This window comes from Haliotis rufescens, unplaced genomic scaffold (genome assembly GCF_023055435.1).
Source record: "Haliotis rufescens isolate VD_foot unplaced genomic scaffold, xgHalRufe1.0.p SCAF_4, whole genome shotgun sequence".
Classification (NCBI taxonomy): domain Eukaryota; kingdom Metazoa; phylum Mollusca; class Gastropoda; order Lepetellida; family Haliotidae; genus Haliotis; species Haliotis rufescens.
Window position 1 is genome coordinate 6,496,581 of NW_025964112.1, and position 22,661 is coordinate 6,519,241.

A 22,661-nucleotide genomic window follows, 5' to 3' on the forward strand; every position below is an offset into this window, starting at 1 on the left:
TCCGCTGATTACGATGTGTGGCCACAGGAATGAGATTCTGATTAAAATAATAAAAATTGCATGCTTTTGTTTACAATCAATAAATTCCAGTTTGATAGTAGGAAACGGCGATGTGACCTGCATGTATAGTCGTCTGAATTGAACCCCCACGATGCTGCTCATGCTATCAACCACTAGTTTGGCAGGTGCACTATTGCTGATTGCGGCGGCAGACAACATTCACTCAAATCAGTTTACAAGTAGTCAGTGTCTGCCTAAAGTGTGCCATGAGTGCCCCAAGTCTCCTTCCGATACCTCGTCTCATTGTGAGTAGAATCTCGTGTATTCGTTGTTCCTGAAGGTTGTGTCTTTATAACCAGAAGAATGCGCAGCATTTCTACCAGCCTATCTGGCACAGTGTACGAACGTGACCGTCTCCGTGGTCTCGTGGTAGAGCGTCCGCCCGGAGAGCGAAAGGTCCGGGGTTCGATCTGGTTCGATTCCAGGCCGCGTCATATCAAAAGACGTTAAATGATGGTACTTGTTGTTACCCTGGAGTCAGTATACTGTGTCTGAGTGGGGTATTCATGTTAAACTGCGGCATGGTATCTCAGTGGGCTAGCATTATAAATCGGCATCAGTCCGGACCAGTCCAAGCACACACACACACACACACACACACACACACACACACACACACACACGTCGCTATATAAGTGCAATAATCTTAGGCGCGACGTTAAACCCCATTTTACCTCACCTCGCCTGTGTATGAACCGTCGTAGTAGCACCGCAATACTCCAGCTATATACGTATATATATGCTCACGATGTCAATCACTGGATTATCTGGTCCAGACTGGATTATTTACAGACCGCCGTCATATAGCTGGAAGTTTGCTGAGTGCGGCGTAAAACGGACAACATACATACACAGCTATCTTTTATTTGTGCACGTACAACATACAGTCACATTTCATTACATGGTCTTATCTTCGTTATGCTACAACAGTACATTTTGTATCCCCAATCTAGCATTGATGTCACTTGTATATCTGTGTTTGTGAGTATGGCCCTGGTCTCTTGAAGTAGTCCACTGCCTTCACCCTGTAGCTGCCCGTCACCATCTTGTCGCCGATGTAGCCTGGAAACAACATGTAAGACGGTGACGCAATATTCATATTAAACAACACTCACTCACTCACTCACTCACTCACTCGTAACATGATACACTTGTGCTGGTAGGATTTAACATTACAAGAAAGGTTTACAATTAATGTTTCCCAGGTGTCTACCAGTATTTCGAAATTCCGGACGCATCTTGAACCTACCCGTGGCAGGATTAGGTTGTGGAGCAATGACGACCGCCGTGACGATGGTGTCTTCCTCGTTGACCCTCTTAAACCCAGCTTCTGATCCGTCAGCAGAGTACTCCACGACGTACGTGAATATACATCTGTTGAAGGAAGGAACATATAAACAGAGCGGGCATCTGTGATAGATGTTCTGATGAAGAGCTGATCAGACTTGATATGAATGTTTCCTCTGAATCTACACCAGTTTATCATGAACCAGTCTCATCAGCATCATACCTTGGTCCTTACTAGCGATTTACGAAGGTTTGAGAACATCCCATTACAGGTCATGTCAGAACTACCTTACATCCGACCAGAGATCATGAAAATGAAAGTTCAAATGGAACTAGACTATTGTGCCAGAACCCCTGCGCCACAAGACCATTGTGCAGAACCCCTGCATCACTAGACCATTGTACGAGAACCGTTGCACCACTAGACCATTGTGCCAGAACCGCTACAGCACTGGACCATTGTGCCAGAACCGCTACAGCACTGGACCATTGTGCCAGAACCGCCACAGCACCAGACCGTTGTGCCAGAATCGCTACAGCACTGGACCATTGTGCCGGAACCGCTACACCACCAGACCATTGTGCCAGAACCGCTACAGCACTGGACCATTGTGCCAGAACCGCTACAGCACTAGACCATTGTGCCAGAACCGCTACAGCACTGGACCATTGTGCCAGAACCGCTACAACACCAGACCATTGTGCCAGAACCGCTACAGCATTAGACCATTGTGCAGAACCGCTACACCACCAGACCATTGTGCCAGAACCGCTACAGCACCAGACCATTGTGCCAGAACCGCTACAGCACTAGACCATTGTGCCAGAACCACTACAGCACCAGACCATTGTGCCAGAACCCTTGCACCACCAGACCATTGTGCCAGAACCGCTACAGCATTAGACCATTGTGCAAGAACCGCTACACCACCAGACCATTGTGCCAGAACCGCTACATCACTGGACGATTGTGCCAGAACCGCTACAGCACTAGACCATTGTGCCAGAACCGCTACAGCACTAGACCATTGTGCCAGAACCGTTGCACCACCAGACCATTGCACCAGAACCGCTACAGCACTGGACCATTGTGCCAGAACCGCTACAGCACTAGACCATTGTGCCAGAACCGCTACAGCACTAGACCATTGTGCCAGAACCGCTACAGCACTAGACCATTGTGCCAGAACCGCTACACCACCAGACCATTGTGCCAGAACCGCTACATCACTGGGCGATTGTGCCAGAACCGCTACAGCACTAGACCATTGTGCCAGAACCGCTACAGCACTAGACCATTGTGCCAGAACCGTTGCACCACCAGACCATTGTGCCAGAACCGCTACAGCACTGGACCATTGTGCCAGAACCGCTACAGCACTAGACCATTGTGCCAGAACCGCTACAGCACTAGACCATTGTGCCAGAACCGTTGCACCACCAGACCATTGTGCAGAACCGCTACACCACCAGACCATTGTGCCAGAACCGTTACACCACTAAACCATTGTGCCAGAACCGCTACACCACCAGACCATTGTGCCAGAACCGTTACACCACTAAACCATTGTGCCAGAACCCCTACACAACAAGAGTTACTTACTTGGTCTTGATGTTGTCATCAGACCAGACAACGAGAATCTGCCCCGATGTGATGTTGATGAAGCGTAGACCAGTTACCTGTCACAACATAGAAAGGATAACATAAAGAGGATGATTCATAGATACTTGTCCTAACCACCACGTCTATTGGGTTATCGTTCTTGACTTTCGCATGTATTCACAGGATAGAAAAATTGCAATTTGCCTCCTTTAAATTCATCAAGAATCCATGTCTAGCAAGTCTAAACACGAGCATCAGGCTGAGGTGCTTGCATGTGCTCAAAGTACAACGCAATAAGGTGCGTCTGGTGGTGCGTGTCATCAAGGCTGCTGAGGGGCTGTGAGGCAGCCTAGTGGTTAAATCGTTCACAAGCAACTCCGAAAGTCGGGTTCGATTTATGGATACAATGCGTGAAGCCCCGCTGGATATTGCTGAAATATTGATAAAAGTGGCGTAAAATCAGAAAACTTTACCAATCACAGCCCACACACCTCTGTCTCACAATCCACGCACCTCTGACTCACAGCACACGCCCCTGTCTTACAACCCAAACACGTTCAACTCACAACCCACGCACCTGTCTCTCAACACACGCACCTCTGAATCACAACACTAGCACCTGTCTCGCGACCCACGCACCTGCTCCGGAGGGTATTTGGACTTGGCACACAGGTGCATCAGAAGCACGTTGTCTGTGAGGAGCTGGAACATGGGTGGAATTGGCACCTGGGAAACGTTAGCCGACACTGGGTAGGACGTCCACTTCACTGGACCCTGAATAAACATGTATAAGTGGTGAAATGGGGTTTAACGTCGAGCCCAAGATTATTGCATTTATATAGCGACGTGCATGCACGTGTGTGTGTGGCTGCTTGTACTAGACTAATGCCGATTTATAGTGCTAGCTCACTGAGATACCATGCCGTAGTTTAACACGAATACCCCACTCAGACACAGTATACGGACTCCGAGGCCGACCGGTCCTTGTTTTAGCCCCTTAATGCCGAGCGCCAGACAGGGTAACAACAAGTACCATCTTTTAACGTCTTTTGGTATGACGCGGCCGAGGATCGAACTCCTGACCTTCCGCTCTCCGGGCGGACGCTCTACCACTAGACCACGGGGGCGGTCTGGCTATAAGTACATCATAGACAAATATAATATGCTGGACGAGCTGCTCTCTTCAACGATAGATTTGAGTGCAAATGGTCGTTAGGCAGTTTCATCTATAATATCATTTTAAAGTTAAGTTACCGACGGTCAGTTTGTTTTGGGGTTTGAGATTCAATGACTTCGAGTGTTCCTACATGCCCACTGGGCGTATTCCGATACTGGCATAGAACACGTACTGTGTACCGGGGTGGTTCCAGTTTATGACGTTGCAATGCTGTTGCTTCTTTAAACTGTCGCCTTGGGCCCCGTTCCACGAACCTATCTTGGCGCTAAGACCTTCCTAACTCCCATGTTATTTACATACATTTACCATAGTCCTTTTGGAGAACGGGAATCCGTCCTTTTACAAATATTTGGTATATAGTGGGAACCCTCATCAGATCAATGCCCTGCTCACACAACACACCCGATCTCTCTTCATGGAATTATCGCAAATTGCCCTTGGGTGTTGCTGCCCTCTTAACATCCTGGGCCGCGTTCAACAAAGCGATCGAAGCTCTAAGATGATCGTAACTCCCATACTTTAACATAGACTTACGACTGTTGTAGCACTACGATCCTTTGTGTGTAGGGGCCCTGGCATTACCTGTTGTTGCCTGATTGACTTGAACTGTGAGACTGTGGGGAAGTCTGGGGCCTTGAACAGGCCTCCCCACACCCCCATGGGGTCCCCCATGTCCCAGTTGACTCCGTACTGGACCATGAACAGCTCTGGAATCAAGGGACACTTAGTGGTTCATAAACACATGCTCATGATAGTTGGACTCGTGCAGTCGAGTCTGCTTTGGGCAGAGATTTCTGATGAACATGGAAAGGATTTTGTCGCTTCTATTTACAGATACGAGAATTGTCTGCGTCCTTGACCACACATCTATTTGAACCTGTCCACCACACCAATATCAGGTATATGCCATGTAAAATATTGTATTAAAGAGGCAGTTAGTATCAAAGAAGACAGGATTGATTTTATCAAGCAAGGAAAAAGTAACAAGCATCTGTACAGAAATGTCGCCCTGAAAGACAATCTCATATTAATCAGACCTTAGTTCTCGCTACCACTCAAGAAAGATCTGAGGACATCCCTTTACAGGTCAGGTCAGAACTACCTTTCGTGAATTTTGACTGACCAATGAAATGACAAAGGAGTCTACTTTAGCCAATCAGAGAGAAGCTTTCTCAGCTTTACGGCACGAGTTACAAACTGGCGACTTCCATTCCAGACAACGCTTTGAAAATTATCCATCCAAAATCTAAAAACTATACTAACACAAAAAGATAGACAATGATGAATCATACAGCCTGTACCTGTGGGATTTTATCGAAAAAAAATATTTGTCCCCGACAATTCTTGAAAAGAATGATTAAGCTTCATATTGATGGAAAAACAGAAATTGTCTGATTCTAAAATCACATACGTTGCAATGTGTTTTTTAAAAGAAAAAAATATTTTGGCTCATAGTTGAGATTTAAAAAGTATCTGGTTTTGCAGATGTAGCTGAGAGATATAACGCTTGGAATTAGTGGACCTTACGCCTGATATTTTGCTAAATGATACTTTTTTAGCAGACAATTCAAAACATTGCTATGCCTACCTTCTGTGCCCTGTGGAGGCCTGATGTTCCAGTCTACATTGAGAATACCCCAGTTACCATCGTCAACGTCGTTGTTGTTGTAGATCAGCAGTGCACTCTGCCAGCTGTAGAGACGTGCGAGTAAAGACGTCAATGACGTCCACGTGTGAGTAGAATATGAGAGAGTGGAGAAATCAAAACCTTCAATGTTAATAGTGACTTGGTGCCAATTGGCAATGTCAGACATCTTTAAGATTGTACACCACAATGTACCGACATTCGTTGAATCACCCACAGTTTAGTCCGTCATCCTAACTGTTGGGACACCATTTTTCTCGATTATCTTCAAATTAATTCAAATTTATGTAATCATATTAAGACTCATCGAAATGTTTGCCCGTGCTTTAATAGAAACCAATTTTTGAAATATTCTTGAACACATGTGAAAATGTTACCAATATAACTATCATTAAAATTTCGCGTTTGTTTTGATACAACATTCAAGGTGTAGTAGCAACTGGATTGTTGGATAGGCATTACTTGGAAGTTGACGGATGACAAAGTAGAGATAATTTATGGATTATCTTTTACAGTAAATAATAAAGTTGTTATCCATAAATTATTTCTTATTTGTTGTAGCAGCTAATGGAATGTCTTAAAGGACAAGTAAGCAAGTGATTCGCCTGCATGACTTGAGGTCACCCTTGCAATGGGTATCATGTTTATGGCGACATCTTAAGGGAGCGTCTAAAAAGTAAATCATTAATCAAAGCTCTATCCCTTTGTCATAATTTACGTGCATGATGTTAAATTGTCTGAGATCATATGAGATATATAGCTGCAGTGTTATTAACATGAAGTTGCTTAAACGAATTTTAATCGAGAAAAGCTTCCAATAATCATTTGCTGAATGGGTAGTTTAAAATTCCACAATCTAATAGAGTGTTGCATTAACGAGGATTCACGATTTTTGTAGTGATCAAGGCATAGTTATGATGTTTGCACCGTACAGTACCGGTCTGAACTGTTGTGGCCTGTCCGTACACTGCCGGTCTGAACTGTTGTGGTCTGCCCGTACAGTACCTGTCTGGACTGTTGTGGGCTGCCCGTACACTACCTGTCTGAACTGTTGTGGCCTGCCCGTACAGTACCTGTCTGAACTGTTGTGGTCTGCCCGTACAGTACCTGTCTGAACTGTTGTGGTCTGCCCGAACACTACCTGTCTGAACTGTTGTGGTCTGTCCGAACAGTACCTGTCTGAACTGTTGTGGTCTGTCCGAACAGTACCTGTCTGAACTGTTGCGGCCTGTCCGAACAGTACCTGTCTGAACTGTTGTGGTCTGCCCGTACATCACCTGTCTGAACTGTTGTGGTCTGCCCGTACACCACCTGTCTGAACTGTTGTGGTCTGCCCGTACAGTACCTGTCTGAACTGTTGTGACCTGCCCGTACAGTACCTGTCTGAACTGTTGTGGTCTGCCGTACACTACCTGTCTGAACTGTTGTGGTCTTCCCGTACAGTACATGTCTGAACTGTTGTGGCCTGCCCGTACACTACCGGTCTGAACTGTTGTGGTCTGCCCGTACACTACCTTTCTGAACTGTTGTGACCTGCCCGTACACTACCGGTCTGAACTGTTGTGGTCTGCCCGTACAGTACCTGTCCGAATTGTTGTGGTCTGCCGTACACTACCTGTCTGAACTGTTGTGGCCTGCCCGTATAGTACCTGTCTGAACTGTTGTTGCCTGCCCGTACAGTACCGGTCAGAACTGTTGTGGTCTGTCCGTACACTACCGGTCAGAACTGTTGTGGTCTGCCCGTACAGTACCTGTCCGAATTGTTGTGGTCTGCCGTACACTACCTGTCTGAACTGTTGTGGCCTGCCCATACAGTACCTGTCTGAACTGTTGTGGCCTGCCCGTACACTACCGGTCTGAACTGTTGTGGTCTGCCCGTACACTTCCTGTCTGAACTGTTGTGGTCTGCCCATAGGGTACCTGTCTTAACTGTTGTGGTCTGCCCGTACACTACCTGTCTGAACTGTTGTGGTCTGCTGCCGGCTGGTGGAGGGACGCCAGGCCGCACACGGACGCCAGTGTCACACAGGAGAAGCCTCCAACAGAAATAGCAGTGAGTCAGTGGTCGTTAGTGTTATTTTATGCCGCACTCAGCAATATTCAAGCCATATCAGCCGGGAAGTAAATGGTAGCATGACGCACTATCCCCCACATCCGGCTCCATGACGCAGTCACACGTCACACAAAGTGACACCCGAACCTCGGGCATCAGGTACTGGAGGCCTCGGGGTGACTTCTTAATGCGTACGCTTAGGTTTGTTTGTTGTGAACGCCTCACCCTGCACTATTTCAGCTATATGAGGGCGGCCTGTAAATATTCAAATATGGCAACACAAACAAGTGATTGATATTGTTATCAGGTTAAAATGAGTCGCAAAAACATTAGAAAATGGTAACAAATAGAAACAAACCAAACCGGTGACAACTGCAATGATGTAGTTGCATTATATACTACTATATATATAAACAGTTCGTGACAGAACTATTAGCTAGAAAAGAATTAATAGAGAAGGGACATTTTGCACTTATCATCAGAATGTTTCGGACATTTCATATTTATCGTAGGATTGTTTCGACATTATTGGCGATTAGTTAATGAATCATAAATGAGGTAGGATACTTTCATTTGTAGAATCAGGTGAGGTGAGGTGAAGATTATTGCACTTATATAGCGGCGTGCATGTACGTGTGTGTGTGTGTGTGTGTGTGGCTGCTTGTACTAGTCCGGACTGATGCCGATTTATAGTGCTAGCTCACTGAGATACCATGCCGCAGTTTAACATGAATACCCCACTCAGACACAGTATACTGACTCCGAGCCGACCAGTCCTTTGTTGAGCCCCTTAATGCCGAGCGCCAGACAGGGTAACAACAAGTACCATCTTTTAACGTCTTTTGGTATGACGCGGTCGGGGATCGAACCCCGGACCTTCCGCTCTCCGGTGGTGCGCGGTTTTGGAAGTGACAGTGAGGCAGATGGATACCAGGCTGTTTGTCCAGTCTGTGATGTAGAAGTTGTATTTGAAGATGGACTGGAGCGTTATTAAAAGCATGTGAGTATAACCTATGTTTTGTGAGTGAAAGGGCCGGTACATGAATGCTGATAGAGACAGTTGAGAGTAAGAATCGATATACCAATCACTCCTTGACTAAGACGAACCTATTCTGACCAAGCGAGTTGCTAATACCCCCATCACACCAAACTAGTTCTCAATACGTTCGTAAAAATTTTGTCGAACGGGCTCCAACTGTGTACGAACGTAATGGACGTAGTAGCAACTATTGACAGTCTTTTTACGAACTTCATGGACGGGCTCGGACGGGGAGGGTGCTCTAGAACTTTGAGTCTGCTCAAAATGTTATCCCGTCCATCCCGTTTTGCAATTAGTCGGATTGACAACGTACTCAAAACGAGAAAGACGTATTAAGAACGGAATTGCCGTACTTCGATCCTACTAGGGACGTGTTACGACGTGGTGCAGTCGGACATAAATTTCAGTACGTGTGCACACCGACCGGGTCGACTTCTCTTTGGAGGCATGATGTGTACAGCTCGGAGCCCTGAACTTGAAAGAAGACTGACTACAACGCGCTCGGTATTCATAGGAGTCGGGCCAAGACGCGAAAACACATGCAATTGGGACAAGATGAGGACGTACTGCGAACGAGTTGGTCGGGTTAAGAATTAGTTAGAACTGGACGTATTGTGAACGAGGTAGAACGAGGTTGAACTGTTTAAGAACGGTTTCAGAACGGCTACGGACGTGGTCGAACTGCTTCGAAACGTTGTCGAATGGGATGAACGGGCACTTTTACACAATCAGAACTGGATACAAACGGACTGCAGACTGGCTAAGAACGAGATAGACGTATTGAGGACTGCTTATGAACGAACGAGCCAAACTACGCGTTCCACCGTCATCACAGCCCGTTCTAGTATTTTGTTTAGAACGGGATGGAACGGGATAGAACTACTTTGGTGTGATGGTAGCATAGGTCATGGCTTGCCTTGCCTATGACGACACGGAACGACAATAAACTAGCTAACTGTAGTAGGACTTAGTTAACCCCAAAACACAGTTATGACAATATTATGACCAACGTTCCACGCCATCCGTACGATAACCCTCAAGTCCCCGAGCCTGACCATCTGATGCATAAAGAAATATCTTGTGACAAACACACAGGTAGCATGCTTGGGACTTAGTCTAGCCCGGAATCAGCTCGGATCCATTAGGTGATGTACCAGGCACCTCAGATGAAGTCTGACATATTGAGTATCCATTTCCTCCACATACCCTCCAATACCCTGACCTGTCACCAGAGAGAGTGATTGAGTTTTAACCAATTTAACAGCAATATCATGCTAACGATCACTGGTAAGGAAATGGCAAACTAACAATATAAGCTGACCCCGATCATTTTTTAAACAAAGAGTATGTACTTCTACCTTTTGTCCGGGGATATTTATTGGCACGTTTTAAATCAAATAGAGCTAATATATCTTTTATCTTGTCCAGTTTCCGTCTCTGCACTGTTTTAGTTCTCTTTGCTTGTCATATCATTGAATGTGTACAATCTGTCAGCACTTCCATAAGATATGCATAAAGAATTCCTGGCGGGTAATAAGTATTGTCCTTGTCATTGTCACATGGGGATCTAAAGCCACAACCATCACGATTGTTTTGCACTATCACATCCCCGCAACAGCAGATACTTATACAATGTCTTTTAACTTTTTAATACATTGAAAGGAAAAACAACTCACCTCCGCTGTCTAAACTAACTTGTTGGTCGCCTAGCAACGACAGCATTGCCATTGCAGCATAGACTGGTTTCCTGACAAAGGCCACGTGAGGTGGACTGGTGTTATTCATTTGAAACCTTGCTAGTAGAGTGCGCTGTGTAAACTGGTTTGGGTAATAACTTAGGAAGCCGTTATCGTTGCTTAGCAACTGGTAATTAATATGTCCAGTTTGGTTACGTATGATGATATTTTGATGTTGTGCTATAACCTGAAATGAACATTTGCAATAAAAAAACACAAAGCAAATGACAATAAAAAGCACCATGCCAACCATACACGGGATGCCAGAATACGTCAACGAACTATTAAATGAATTATACGTTTTAAACACTTTTTGTAATATCTGGCCTGAACAGAAACAATTGCTCGACCATTATATACGACTCAAAAGAAGGTAAAGAACACCTGATTCTTTCATATTACTATATTTAATTTGTCACGCCCTGACAGATAAAATATGATAATATGAAAGAATCTGGTGTTTTTTAACTTCTTCTGAGTAGTAACACACAAAGAATTAAGAAAAAAACATGAACATTGCGATTATAGTGATTCGGTAGAGATGTTTATAATTTATGTCTATGATTATGTTTGATGCTGATAAATTTCCTAATAGTTTCAGCAATCGTTACCTTGGCAACAAATGCAGCATATCTGGACGTTCCCCGCCACTGTTCTGGCCTACTCCAACCCACGAGGGGGTCAGCCTCGCTGTGAAGTAGGAAATATAAACAGTATGTAGTGTCATCCCCACAGCCCCGGATGTATCGTCAGACGTTCACGTTTGTAAACACCAGGTTTATCTAACACATCTCACATATAATTACAGTTCCCAGCCATGTAGCTTCACAATAGTGTCGATGAAGACTACCCTCATACTAAGTCTAACTTGCTTCCATGGAAATGCCAAAAGTTAAAAGTTTCAAAATGACATCCACAAAGGTCGTCATTTCACGAACAAATTGGGTACCAGCTTTTACCATCTGTCGAGACACATTAAGAATCCTCACTCGTTAAAGAAAGGTTTGTTGGCCAGGCCAGGGTATCGCTTCCGGAGGACGGCCACGGAATGAACCTCAGCGTTTGTGATGTTGGCAGCATGAGAGTCTCCCTGGAAGTGACAGACACAACAAACAAATACACAATACAAGGCACACGTATAGCAACATGTAGCATTGTTAAACACCAACAAATACACAATACAAGGCACAAGTATAGCAACAAGTAGCATTGTTAAACACCAACAAATACACAATACAAGGCACACGTATAGCAACATGTAGCATTGTTAAACACCAACAAATACACAATACAAGGCACACGTATAGCAACATGTAGCATTGTTAAACACCAACAAATACACAATACAAGGCACAAGTATAGCAACATGTAGCATTGTTAAACACCAACAAATATACAATACAAGACACACTCAGCAAATATTCCTCCTGTACGAGGGCGGTCTGTCAAAACCTTATTCACAAGAAATCTCTGCCAAAAGCAGGGTCGATTACGACTGTATCATGAGCATGCGTTTATGAATTACGATCAAATAGTGATGATACCAAGTGTTCGCGAAAACGAATCCGGAGAGACGACAAAAGGCTACCAAAATATATCAGTGGACTGCAGTGAAGTCCAGGAATCTTGTATTCGAATCCACGAATGCGTCCCTCTTGCACGCAAAGGGATGCAACTCTGCACAACAGTTTGCGACATATCTTGTACCAGACAGCAAATGAATCCGTCCTATCAAAACACACCACACCTGACCTACCTTCCTGTGTAGGGAGATGAAGTCGATCCTCACCCCCTTCTCCCCCGTGAAGTAGTTTCTTCCACTGATCACGTGGTCTAGCAAATTTTCCGCATACTTCTTATTGGATCTCGGGGTCCCGCTCGTTATGGAGTTGCGGGAGGAGCCAGGGCCACCCAGTATCAGGGAGGGGTCAGCTGCCTTCAGACCCTCGGAGCATGCGTCGTAATAATTCAGAAAGCCTGCACATCATGGATTATTATTAGGATATAATCCATGTGACTTAGAACCTTCATACTGGTACAATTCACTTCCTTGCATATGTGACTCAAACCTGAATAAACTCAAATAATAAATATTATAAAAGGCTGAAACACTAGTTCAGACTTCTAACCAGATTTTATATGGTACAAGGGATATAAACCATAATACTCGATAAACTTTGTTAATAAATACCACGTGACAGATACAAGAAATCTTCTTTGCACAACGTTGGTTTGTTTGTTGTTTAACGCTGCTCTCAGCAATATTCCAGCTATATGAGGGCGGTCTGTAAATAATCCAGTCTCGACCAGACAATCCAATGACCACCCGATCCCGTTAGTCGCCTCTTACAAGTATACCGCGTTTTACGGCAAGCATTGGTTGCTGAAGACCTCTTCTCACCTGGATCTCCATTGCGTCGGTAAATATTCATATTGAATACCTGTCATGCGGAATTAATGAAATGGTAATCCAAAATAATATATTGTTCCACTTAGAAGGTCAAAGTGCGTTTCCATACCCTATAATCTCCCTATGGGCTCTCTATTTGGACATACAGCCTCGCTCAAAGGATCCTTGGAAATCTGAAATGTGTACCTTGTACAGTGAATTTGAGGTTATCAAAGTCCCCGCAGTCAGGTTCGTTCCAAGTCTCCCAGTTCCAGGTCTTCACGTAGTCCAGCCCATACTTACCTGCAACATCATATGACAACCGTCACTTCCTTGTATCGCCATACAAGTCAACTACATCAATGATGTCACGCACTACCATAAATATCATTATCTGTATGAATTACACTTTGTGGCTTCTGCGCCTTGTTGGTAAGGGGCGGACCATTTGATATTGGGGAGGGAGGGAGAATGAGAGGTTGGGGTTTTGGGGTAGAGTCATGTTGTTTTCTTCATTTTTTTAGGCTGAAAAAAAATTCATAAAAGGAAGCTAAGATTTTGTTACAAGTCACATTTCAAATTCGACAGGTGGAAAGAATATTAAAATTTTCTCACTGTTCACTAAAACAGTACAGTACATTGAAAATAGCAGAATAAGCATTTTATATTATATAAGACCATTGCTGATAACACCATGTGTCGGAAAAGCCAGGTGTGCAATTTTCTTCAGATTGGTCCACCTGACATGCTTGTACTCACAACTAGTCGAGGAATGAACTTTTCCGTTACTAAGACTGGATGATGGATATAAATAGCATAACTTTTGACGTATTCCAAACTGAAATTTGGACACATTGGGCCCAAACCCTGAATAGTGTTACAAAATGGTTGAGAATCAACCACAAACACAACAATTTGCTGAGTAATGAACATGCTGCAGTACCAAGATCAATGGAACTTGAGTTTGAAGTGAAGTTTTGTCTGCACTTATAGCATGCCAACCTACAAAGGTGAAAAAGGAACGATATTCTGTTTATTCACACCTACACCGGTGGACAGTAGCTGTTGGTATGATACATCACGGAGCAACGCATGAGCATGTCACAAGGAGTTTTGGCTGTAGATGAATGATAGTCACCAGGTGAATGTCCTGATTCAGGTAGATTGGACAGAAGAGATACAGGCTTAGGAGTTGCAGACCTCCTGTCACCACCACCCAGGAATCTTTACATGCATATCCTCCATCTGAGCTGAGACAGTCATCCTGTCAGTCGCTGGACAGTGTCCAGAAAAAAACTGCGTCGGTACAATATCAGTGCTTGCAGACCACTCTGAGACGTAACGCTGACACTGCAACACTGGTAGATCAGAAACTGGCAGAGAGTCATGTTCACAGGAGAAAGTAGATTCAAGATTTTCCTAGCAGATGGAAGAATGTGTGTCAACCCACGGCGAGTAGAACATTGTTGCATTTAAGATGTCGAACCGTTGGAGAACTGTCAGAAGGGCAGCCGTAGCCTGTCAATGTGACATCATTAGTCCTGCAATGCGGCATCATTAGTCCTGTCCGATCTGGTGATTTTTTAAGAAAACTTCACTGGACAGCATAAGATTGACCAATCTCTCTAATCTGTTGTACTACCGTTCTTGCAACAGAACCCTGTTTCAACAAGATAACACAAGACCCCATACAACATCTTGCCTTGGACAGTACAATCACCTACACCTTGGCACCTACAGAACCTAGAACCTCTTGGACTCACTGGTCGAGGAACACCTTGGAGTGGCTTCAGAGAGTGACCCGAGACTTACTGATGTATCTCTGTGCTATGGTCTGCACCATGTCCCGCCACATGTACACCTGGGTCTTGTGTTCCAGGTCAGTGTACAGGTTGGACGGGTTCCCCATGATCTCAAACCCTGGCTTCAGGCCGTTCACATACAGCAGGTCCATCAGACTGTCCAGATCAGTGAAGTCATACGTCGCGTTGCCGTTATTGATGCTGTACATATATGCATTGGTATTAATTCAAGAGGGACTGATAATCCATTACTTCGAATTTCAAGTATATTATTTATATTACCCAAATCAAAAAAGAAAATAATTCATAAGATCAATTGTCTAATGATGGAAAGACGTCACGCAGCAATGGAACGAGCCAATCACTCACGGCGTCCAAGATGTCCGGGTATAAACTATACAAACCATTAACTGACACCCTCGATTATCCAGGGTATAATATCTCCTATCTCTTATGATAAATACCCTGGAAAGATTCGCCATCATGGCTTCCTTCAGATCTCCATTCGAATTGATAAGAGTAGCCGAGCAAGAGGAAATCTGTGTGACTTAGTGATGATGGGGATGGAGATGGTTATGACGACACATACGATACCGAAATGTGATGGAGACATCGGTCAAATTATTTACATATATAGGAAGGATATATAATACGAGGTAAAATCGGGAACGGGTCACAACTGACAAGAGTGTTGCCTTTCAACGCAACAAACGTGACGTTTTCGGTCTGGCATTTCGGAAGTATTATGTCTTTTTAATTTTCATACAAAAAGTATCAAAGATGACAAAGGTGTACAATGGGATAGCTAATATCTGAGTTCGATTCTTACATGAATGTTTGAACCAGACTTATTTCATTTTTTATTTTTTAGCATCACTTCGTCGTGCATAAGATATTTATCGCACCCCACTGACTGACCTTGTGACCTTGATGAGCTCGAGTAGCCAGTGTATCCGGACCTGTTCTATCCCTCTGTGAGGCATGGCGCCAATGTAGGCCAGGTTCTGCTGCATGTCGGGACTGAGGTCAAACTTGGCGGCATCAGAATGTGGAAGTGGGGGGCTTAAACCAAAACGGGAAAAATTAAAATGAAAATCTACACACAGTCATCTTAAAGGGTTGTCAATTAAATTATTTGCAGCTGACCATGTTCCTCTGGTTGATTTTAGAGTTTTACAGGAAGTGTTTGTTCAAAATGTGAGTGTTATAAAGTCAAAAGGGTTAGTAAAAAGGTTAGTTGTAAGCCATTTAAACATGTCATATTTTCACATCAATTTTTCTTTCTTTTAAATATTTTCAACCTCAAAAATTGACTTTCACATGTCAATCAGTTTAGCAGAAACTATTACCATTATTATTCCAAAGGGCATGTCTCAGTGTCACACACAGCACTAACAACGGCATGACCTAGGCTGGAAATGGACACCAAGCCCTTAATACAGAAATATCTAGTGAGTGAGCGGGTTGGGTTCAACGCTGCTTTGAACATTATTTCAGTTTATCACGGCGTGTAAGGTTGATGTGGGAGGAAAGCACGAGTGACGCAACTTAAAATAAACTCCTGGGCAAAAGAAAGTTTTCACCGAATTCACTTGACCAAACACCAAAAACAAAGGCATATGTGAGATTTATGATGATTAATTTATGAACAGAAATCATTTTCCATGAATAAGAATGAAAATGCATTGTAATGCCGATATTGCATTCTCCGCAATACACAAAGAAAGAGTCAAGGGGTCCAAATTAAAAATTACACAAATCAGAGTTCATTGAAAAAGTGCATGAAGAGTCCATTAATGACACAGTAGTCAGGTAACACGTCATCAATAGCGAGTGTGACCACCCTGGGCATCCTTGCACGCCAACACATGCCTCCTCATTGACGTCGTCAGTTGGCGGATAACGTCAACAGGAATCCTGTTCCATAAGTTCAATAGAGTCTGTTCAAGTTCCTGTCAGTTGTCTCAGCTGACGATCAAGATGATCCCAGAGATGTTCAATGGGGTTCATGTCTGGAGAACAGGGTGGCCAGGGCAATACATTGACGTTAACGTTGTTCAGGTAATCTCAGGTTTCCTCGGATGATAACCAGCCATGTTGTAATCTGGCCACAAATGCCACCCCATACCATAACGCCTCCACCTCCAAACGGGTGAACTTCTCTAATGCAGTCGCTGTCCCCTTCGTCAAAAACTCGAACTCTGCCATCGTTCCTGAACAGACAGAACCGACTTTCATCTGTAAAGAGCACTCTCGCCCAGTCACGTCGCTGCCACCGACGTACAGTTCGTGCCCATTGCAGTTGACGGTGTAGACGGGTCAAGGCCATTCAGCGGAAGGGTCGGTAGGCTCGTATACCAGCCGTACGAAGTCGTCGAAGGACTGTTCGTCTGCTGATGGCATGCCCTAGTGCTGTTGCCGCCGTTGACGTCGCCGTCACACATCTGTTTCGGAGGTGAATCTGTCGTATGTAGCTGTCTTCGGCCGGTGTTGTCACTCACGGTCTTCCCGATCTTGGCCGGTCTTGAGTCTGTCCTGTCTGTTGGTAGCGGATTATCAGCGTGCTGATGGTGGTCTGGGAGCAGTTGAAGGTTCTGGCTATCTGACGTTGAGTACCCCCCTTATTGGCCATACCGATCGCTCTGTCTCGTTGCGCTTGTGTAAGTCTGGGCATATTCTTGGTAGTTTTTTGCTTACTGAATGCCTGCTCTGTCCAACATCGGTATTTATGACACAATCACGCACATGCATTTGGACCAATGTCTAAAAAACACGTTTTGCACGTTTTCAACAATGCATGATTTGGAAAGCTGCGTTCGTAAATCTGCGTTGTGTTTGTTGTCATGTTGCATTGGGGAATGTTTTCTGCGGGGGTTCAAACCTGCACAAGCTTTTTTGCTTTTTATACAACTATTTTGAAAGTGAAAACTTTCTTTTGCCCGGTAGTTTAGTAAACCAGTAAATCCAAGAACACAGAAATGGTGCTAACAAACCGAGAAACATAACCTCCTTGGTGAATTGGGATTCGACCACACGATAATTGGTTTCTGGCTTGCCAATTATGAAAAACGACACCTTTGACGACGAGGCCACTCAAAACAAATGACTTCGTGACGTGTTGTACAGCAGAAGAAAGTCACACAATAGAGATTTCGGGAGCAATGTACGCTTTGCAAGATGTTCTATCAACAATATATATGTTGTAAGCGAGTAATTGTACAGCTTTATCATTACCACACACCAACATTTGTCATCAAACTAATTCTATGTAATTGTACAAAATTCTGGCTCGCCTAAGAGACGCAACACTTTGATGACTAGGCCACTCAAAGAAATACTTAGAGAGAAAGGTACTGTAACGTAGTAAAGAAAGTAAAACAACAGGGATTTGGGAGCAATGTAGGCTTTTCAAGATGTTCTCTCAACAATATATAGTATAGGCAGGTTATGGTACCATTAACGCACATCAATATTTCTCATTAAACTAGTTCTATGGAATCATACCAAATTCACCTCACCAAAACCCTGTACTTTTCCAGAAATGATTCAGATCTCCGATGACGTCCCAGGAATTGAGGGTGAAGCCGTAGTTGCCTTGTCCCCAGGAATTCCGGCCGAGCAGCGACAGTAGGAAGGAAATAATGGTCCACAGCATCATGGTCTGCAGTATCACCTACAGCTGCAGCAAACAGACCACACCGTATACAGGTGGCCCAGGTGTTTACACACAGCACAAGATCAGGTACGTCCGTCGTGTACCGTTATCTAGCTAATTATGTCAGCTGAACTGATAGCCGACCCGACCTGGTTGATGGCGAGGCTCTACAATCTTACGTGTTTTAGTGGTTATGCAAGTTTATTAAAGGATACCTCAAAGTTTGTATATTGCACTGTAGATTGGATATACTCATCTGTGTTTCTCCTTTCAAAGGCTGGCCCTCATCTGGCCTAAACCTTATATCGCCTACACCTTATATGGCCCTCACTAAATACAAATGGTTACTTCCACACCCCTGTTGTGTAGAATGGTACTGTCCATTAACCCATTAATGATTTCATTCATTAATATGAATTAATGACCTGAGTACATGGGCCTTTAAACTAATCCGATGTTTTCATAGTGGTATCTGATCCTTGAGTTTGTTTTGACTGTTTATGAAGGATTACTGTTATAATCCACTTTGATCATGTAACAGGACTACTCATCTCAAAAGTTTTGTAAGTGTGTATACATTACCTTACCTGATATAATCCAATCTGAGCATTTTAACAGGTCTACTCATCTCCAAATTTCTGTAAGTGTATATAAAATTCATATACCTTAGTAAGTGCTATTGTTTCTCTTTACTTTGATCAATGAAATAGCTTTCACAATGTTAACAGGATCACCTCATCTCCAATGCCCTAGCTTGTGGCTGTAGGTGTATACTATCCATTGCCTTGTGGATGGCAAGATGTTCCCAGTCGCCTTTTCCCTACTCCCAAACAAGACCAAGCAGACCTATGTCCGACTGTTCACCTTGCTGAAGGATGTTGTTGGCGCAAGGACTGGTTTAGAACTCTCTCCAGACATCATCCAGACAGACTACGAAGCAGCTGTCATCAGTGCCAATCGCGATGTCTTCCCAGCAAGTTCCGTCAGAGGATGTTTTTTCCACTACCCCCAGGCTGTGTGGAGACAAGTTGTGGACAGAGGCCTGGCCCGAGACTACACCAACAACCCAGCAGTGCAGACCCACATCAGAAGAGCTGCAGCGTTGCCGCTTCTACCCCTAGCTGAAGTCCAAGATGCCTGGATTGAAGTGATGGAGCAAGGACCAGATGGGCAGCAGATCTCCAGGTTCAACGACTACGTCACCAGCACATAGGTTGACTTCCATGCCACGTTCCCTCGAGCCCTGTGGAATCAACATGAGAACACCAGTCCACGCTCCAACAACCATCTTGAAGGTTTCCACAACAGCCTGAAGAAGAGAATGCCGAGAACCCATCCCAACATCTTCCAGTTTGTCAATGAACTCAAGAAGATCGAGACAGCAGATAGACGGTCAAGAAGGCAGATTGGACTGGGTGGTGCCATGAGACCTCGTGCTCGTGTTGACAGAGACCGAGATGCAAGGATCGAGAGACTGAAGCAGCAGCATGCTTCTGGCAGAAGATCAGCGATCCAGTTTCTGGATGCAGTTGGAAATTTCATCAAATTACAGTAATTTTGCAAGTAATGATGTAGTGCTAATGTTATAAAACATGAAGATGATGGATATAAATGTACAGTGCTATGATAATACATGTGTATTAATTTATTATATTTGATGTTGTGAAAACATTTGAGTTGTGAAGATGATCTCATATACAAAATGAAATTACAGTATCAAAAGTCATTCACATTCTTTGTTATCTTGTTGGATGAGTTCATTTTACTTAAGGGATAAGAGTACAAGTGTGATGTGCACTCATCCATAAATTTGTTTTGATAGTAGTGTACGCGACATGAGGTGTAGGCCAGATGAGGACAGGCCCTTTCAAACTCTAAGAGAAATTAATGAGATACACGTAAATGTGATCACGTGATTATCTTTCCACTGATATTTGAGTATAGTGTATAAATATTACGGTGTCGTATTCGCGTGCTTAGGTATTTGTATTGCTGATTATGGCGTGTGGTTACTCAACTGACTTGCAAAAGAAAGTATACGCCCATGTCTGATGGTGGTAAAAATGAAACAAAGTCAGCCACAACTTCCTGTATGTGATACGGGAATCAAAGTTGTGTTTTCGACCTTAGGCTTGCAGTGTTTCGGCGACTGTTTTCAGCATAGTAACGTTTTGATAACGTTTGTAATATTTAGGTCAAATCCAATTGTCAACTGTATGCTTTCTTTTGTCCGACCATTTGCACGTTCGTTTAGTGCGTACATCGAGATTTGCACAGCTCTTCAGCAACCCATGCTTGCCGTAAGAGGCGACTAACGACATCGGGTGGTCACTTTCGCTGACATGGTTCATCAATGTCATCGTATCCCAATTGCATAGATCGATGCTCATGATATCAATCACTGGATTGTCTGGTCCAGACTCAGTCATTTACAGACCGCCTTCATATAGATGGAATATTGCTGAGTGCGGCGTTAAACAACAAACAAACAAGACATCGAGATTTGCAAGGACCGCTGTACGCATCAGAGAGTTCGTGAGGTCATTCGTAAGTATCTCGGACTTCGTATAGGACTATATGCAGCGAGTGTGTACCGACGGTGTGTGCGGGTGTGTTAGATTACAGGCAGGATATCTCTCCATCACTCCCTGGTTGTCGTGCGAGCCGTCTGCAACAGGGATCCACTGGTCACGACGTGTTGCGACTGAGATTCGGATTAAAATAATAAAATTGCATGTTTTGTTTACAATAAATTCATTTGAGTTGGATAGTAGGAAACGGAGGTGTCATCATGTGTATTCGTTTGACGCTGGGCGGTGCTCATGCTATCAACCACTAGTTTGGCAGGTGCACTATTGCTGACTACGGCGGCAAACAAAATTCTTTCACATCAGTTAAGTTTATATTAGGTCAGTATCTGCCTAAAGTGTGTCGAGATGCGCCAAGTTCCCTTCCGTTACGCCAATACGTCTCATTGTGAGTAGAATCTCGTGTATTGGTTGCTCCTGCGTTGCGTATCTACCAGCCCATCTGACACAGTGTATATCTACCAGCCCATCTGACACAGTGTATATCTACCAGCCCATCTGACACAGTGTATATCTACCAGCCCATCTGACACAGTGTATATCTATCAGCCCATCTGACACAGTGTATATCTACCAGGCCATCTGACACAGTGTATATCTACCAGGCCATCTGACACAGTGTATATCTACCAGCCCATCTGACACAGTGTATATCTACCAGCCCATCTGACACAGTGTATATCTACCGGGCCATCTGACACCGTGTATGAAGGTACTTGGTAGTACTGGGGAATACCTTTTAGTCATGAACTAGATGACTGGATTCAGTCAGTTGTCCGTCATGTCTCGACCACTTAACTATGATGTGTTTATCATATACAGATGGTGTTCGCGTAGTAGCACCGCAATACTCTAGCTATATACGGATGGTGTTCACGTAGTACCACCGCAATATTCCAGCTATATACAGATGGTGTTCACGAAGTAGCACGCAATACTCCAGCTATATACGGATGGTGTTCACGAAGTAGCACCGCAATACTCCAGCTATATACGGATGGTGTTCGCCTAGTACCACCGCAATATTCATGCTATATACGGATGGTGTTCACGAAGTAGCACGCAATACTCCAGCTATATACGGATGGTGTTCACGAAGTAGCACCGCAATACTCCAGCTATATACGGATGGTGTTCGCCTAGTACCACCGCAATATTCTAGCTATATACGGATGCTGTTCACGTAGTAGCACCGCAACATTACAGCTATATACGTAAGTGTTCACGTAGTAGCACTGCAATATTACAGCCATATACCAATGGTGTTCACGTAGTAGCACCGCAGTATTTCAGCTATATACGTAAGTGTTCACACAGTAGCACTGCAATATTACAGCTATATACGGATGGTGTTCACATAGTAGCACTGCAATGTTCCAGCTATATACGTAAGTGTTCACGTAGTAGCACTGCAATATTACAGCCATATACCAATGGTGTTCACGTAGTAGCACCGCAGTATTTCAGCTATATACGTAAGTGTTCACATAGTAGCACTGCAATATTACAGCTATATACGGATGGTGTTCACATAGTAGCACTGCAATATTACGGCTATATACGGATGGTGTTCACGTCGTCACACTGCAATATTCCAGCCATAAACCAATGGTGTTCACGTAGTAGC

The 22,661-nt window shown here is 44.1% G+C and overlaps 1 protein-coding gene across 1 annotated transcript; it reads right to left on the reverse strand.

The window, feature by feature from the left end:
* Nucleotides 1–908: 908 nt before the first annotated feature.
* Nucleotides 909–18,559, reverse strand: LOC124143041 (alpha-L-iduronidase-like). Its single transcript, XM_046511835.2, has 15 exons — nt 18,310–18,559; nt 15,710–15,853; nt 14,802–14,992; nt 13,197–13,292; nt 12,357–12,577; nt 11,590–11,690; nt 11,212–11,290; nt 10,541–10,787; nt 7,727–7,808; nt 5,716–5,819; nt 4,710–4,834; nt 3,590–3,724; nt 2,951–3,027; nt 1,310–1,434; nt 909–1,122 (listed from the first exon to the last, which is right to left on the reverse strand). Exons 1-15 carry the CDS (start codon nt 18,447–18,449, stop codon nt 1,022–1,024), a joined length of 1,968 nt encoding a protein of 655 aa, XP_046367791.2. The 5' UTR covers nt 18,450–18,559; the 3' UTR covers nt 909–1,021.
* Nucleotides 18,560–22,661: the final 4,102 nt, after the last annotated feature.

Excerpts from the sequence above, each read along its gene's own strand:
- LOC124143041 (XM_046511835.2), bottom strand. The coding sequence starts at position 18,449 with ATGATGCTGTGGACCATTATTTCCTTCCTACTGTCGCTGCTCGGCCGG. Across the intron at positions 4,835-5,715 it reads GCCTCCACAGGGCACAGAAG|AGCTGTTCATGGTCCAGTAC; the intron begins GTAGGCATAGCA and ends CCTTGATTCCAG. Across the intron at positions 3,725-4,709 it reads AGTCAATCAGGCAACAACAG|GGTCCAGTGAAGTGGACGTC; the intron begins GTAATGCCAGGG and ends ATGTTTATTCAG.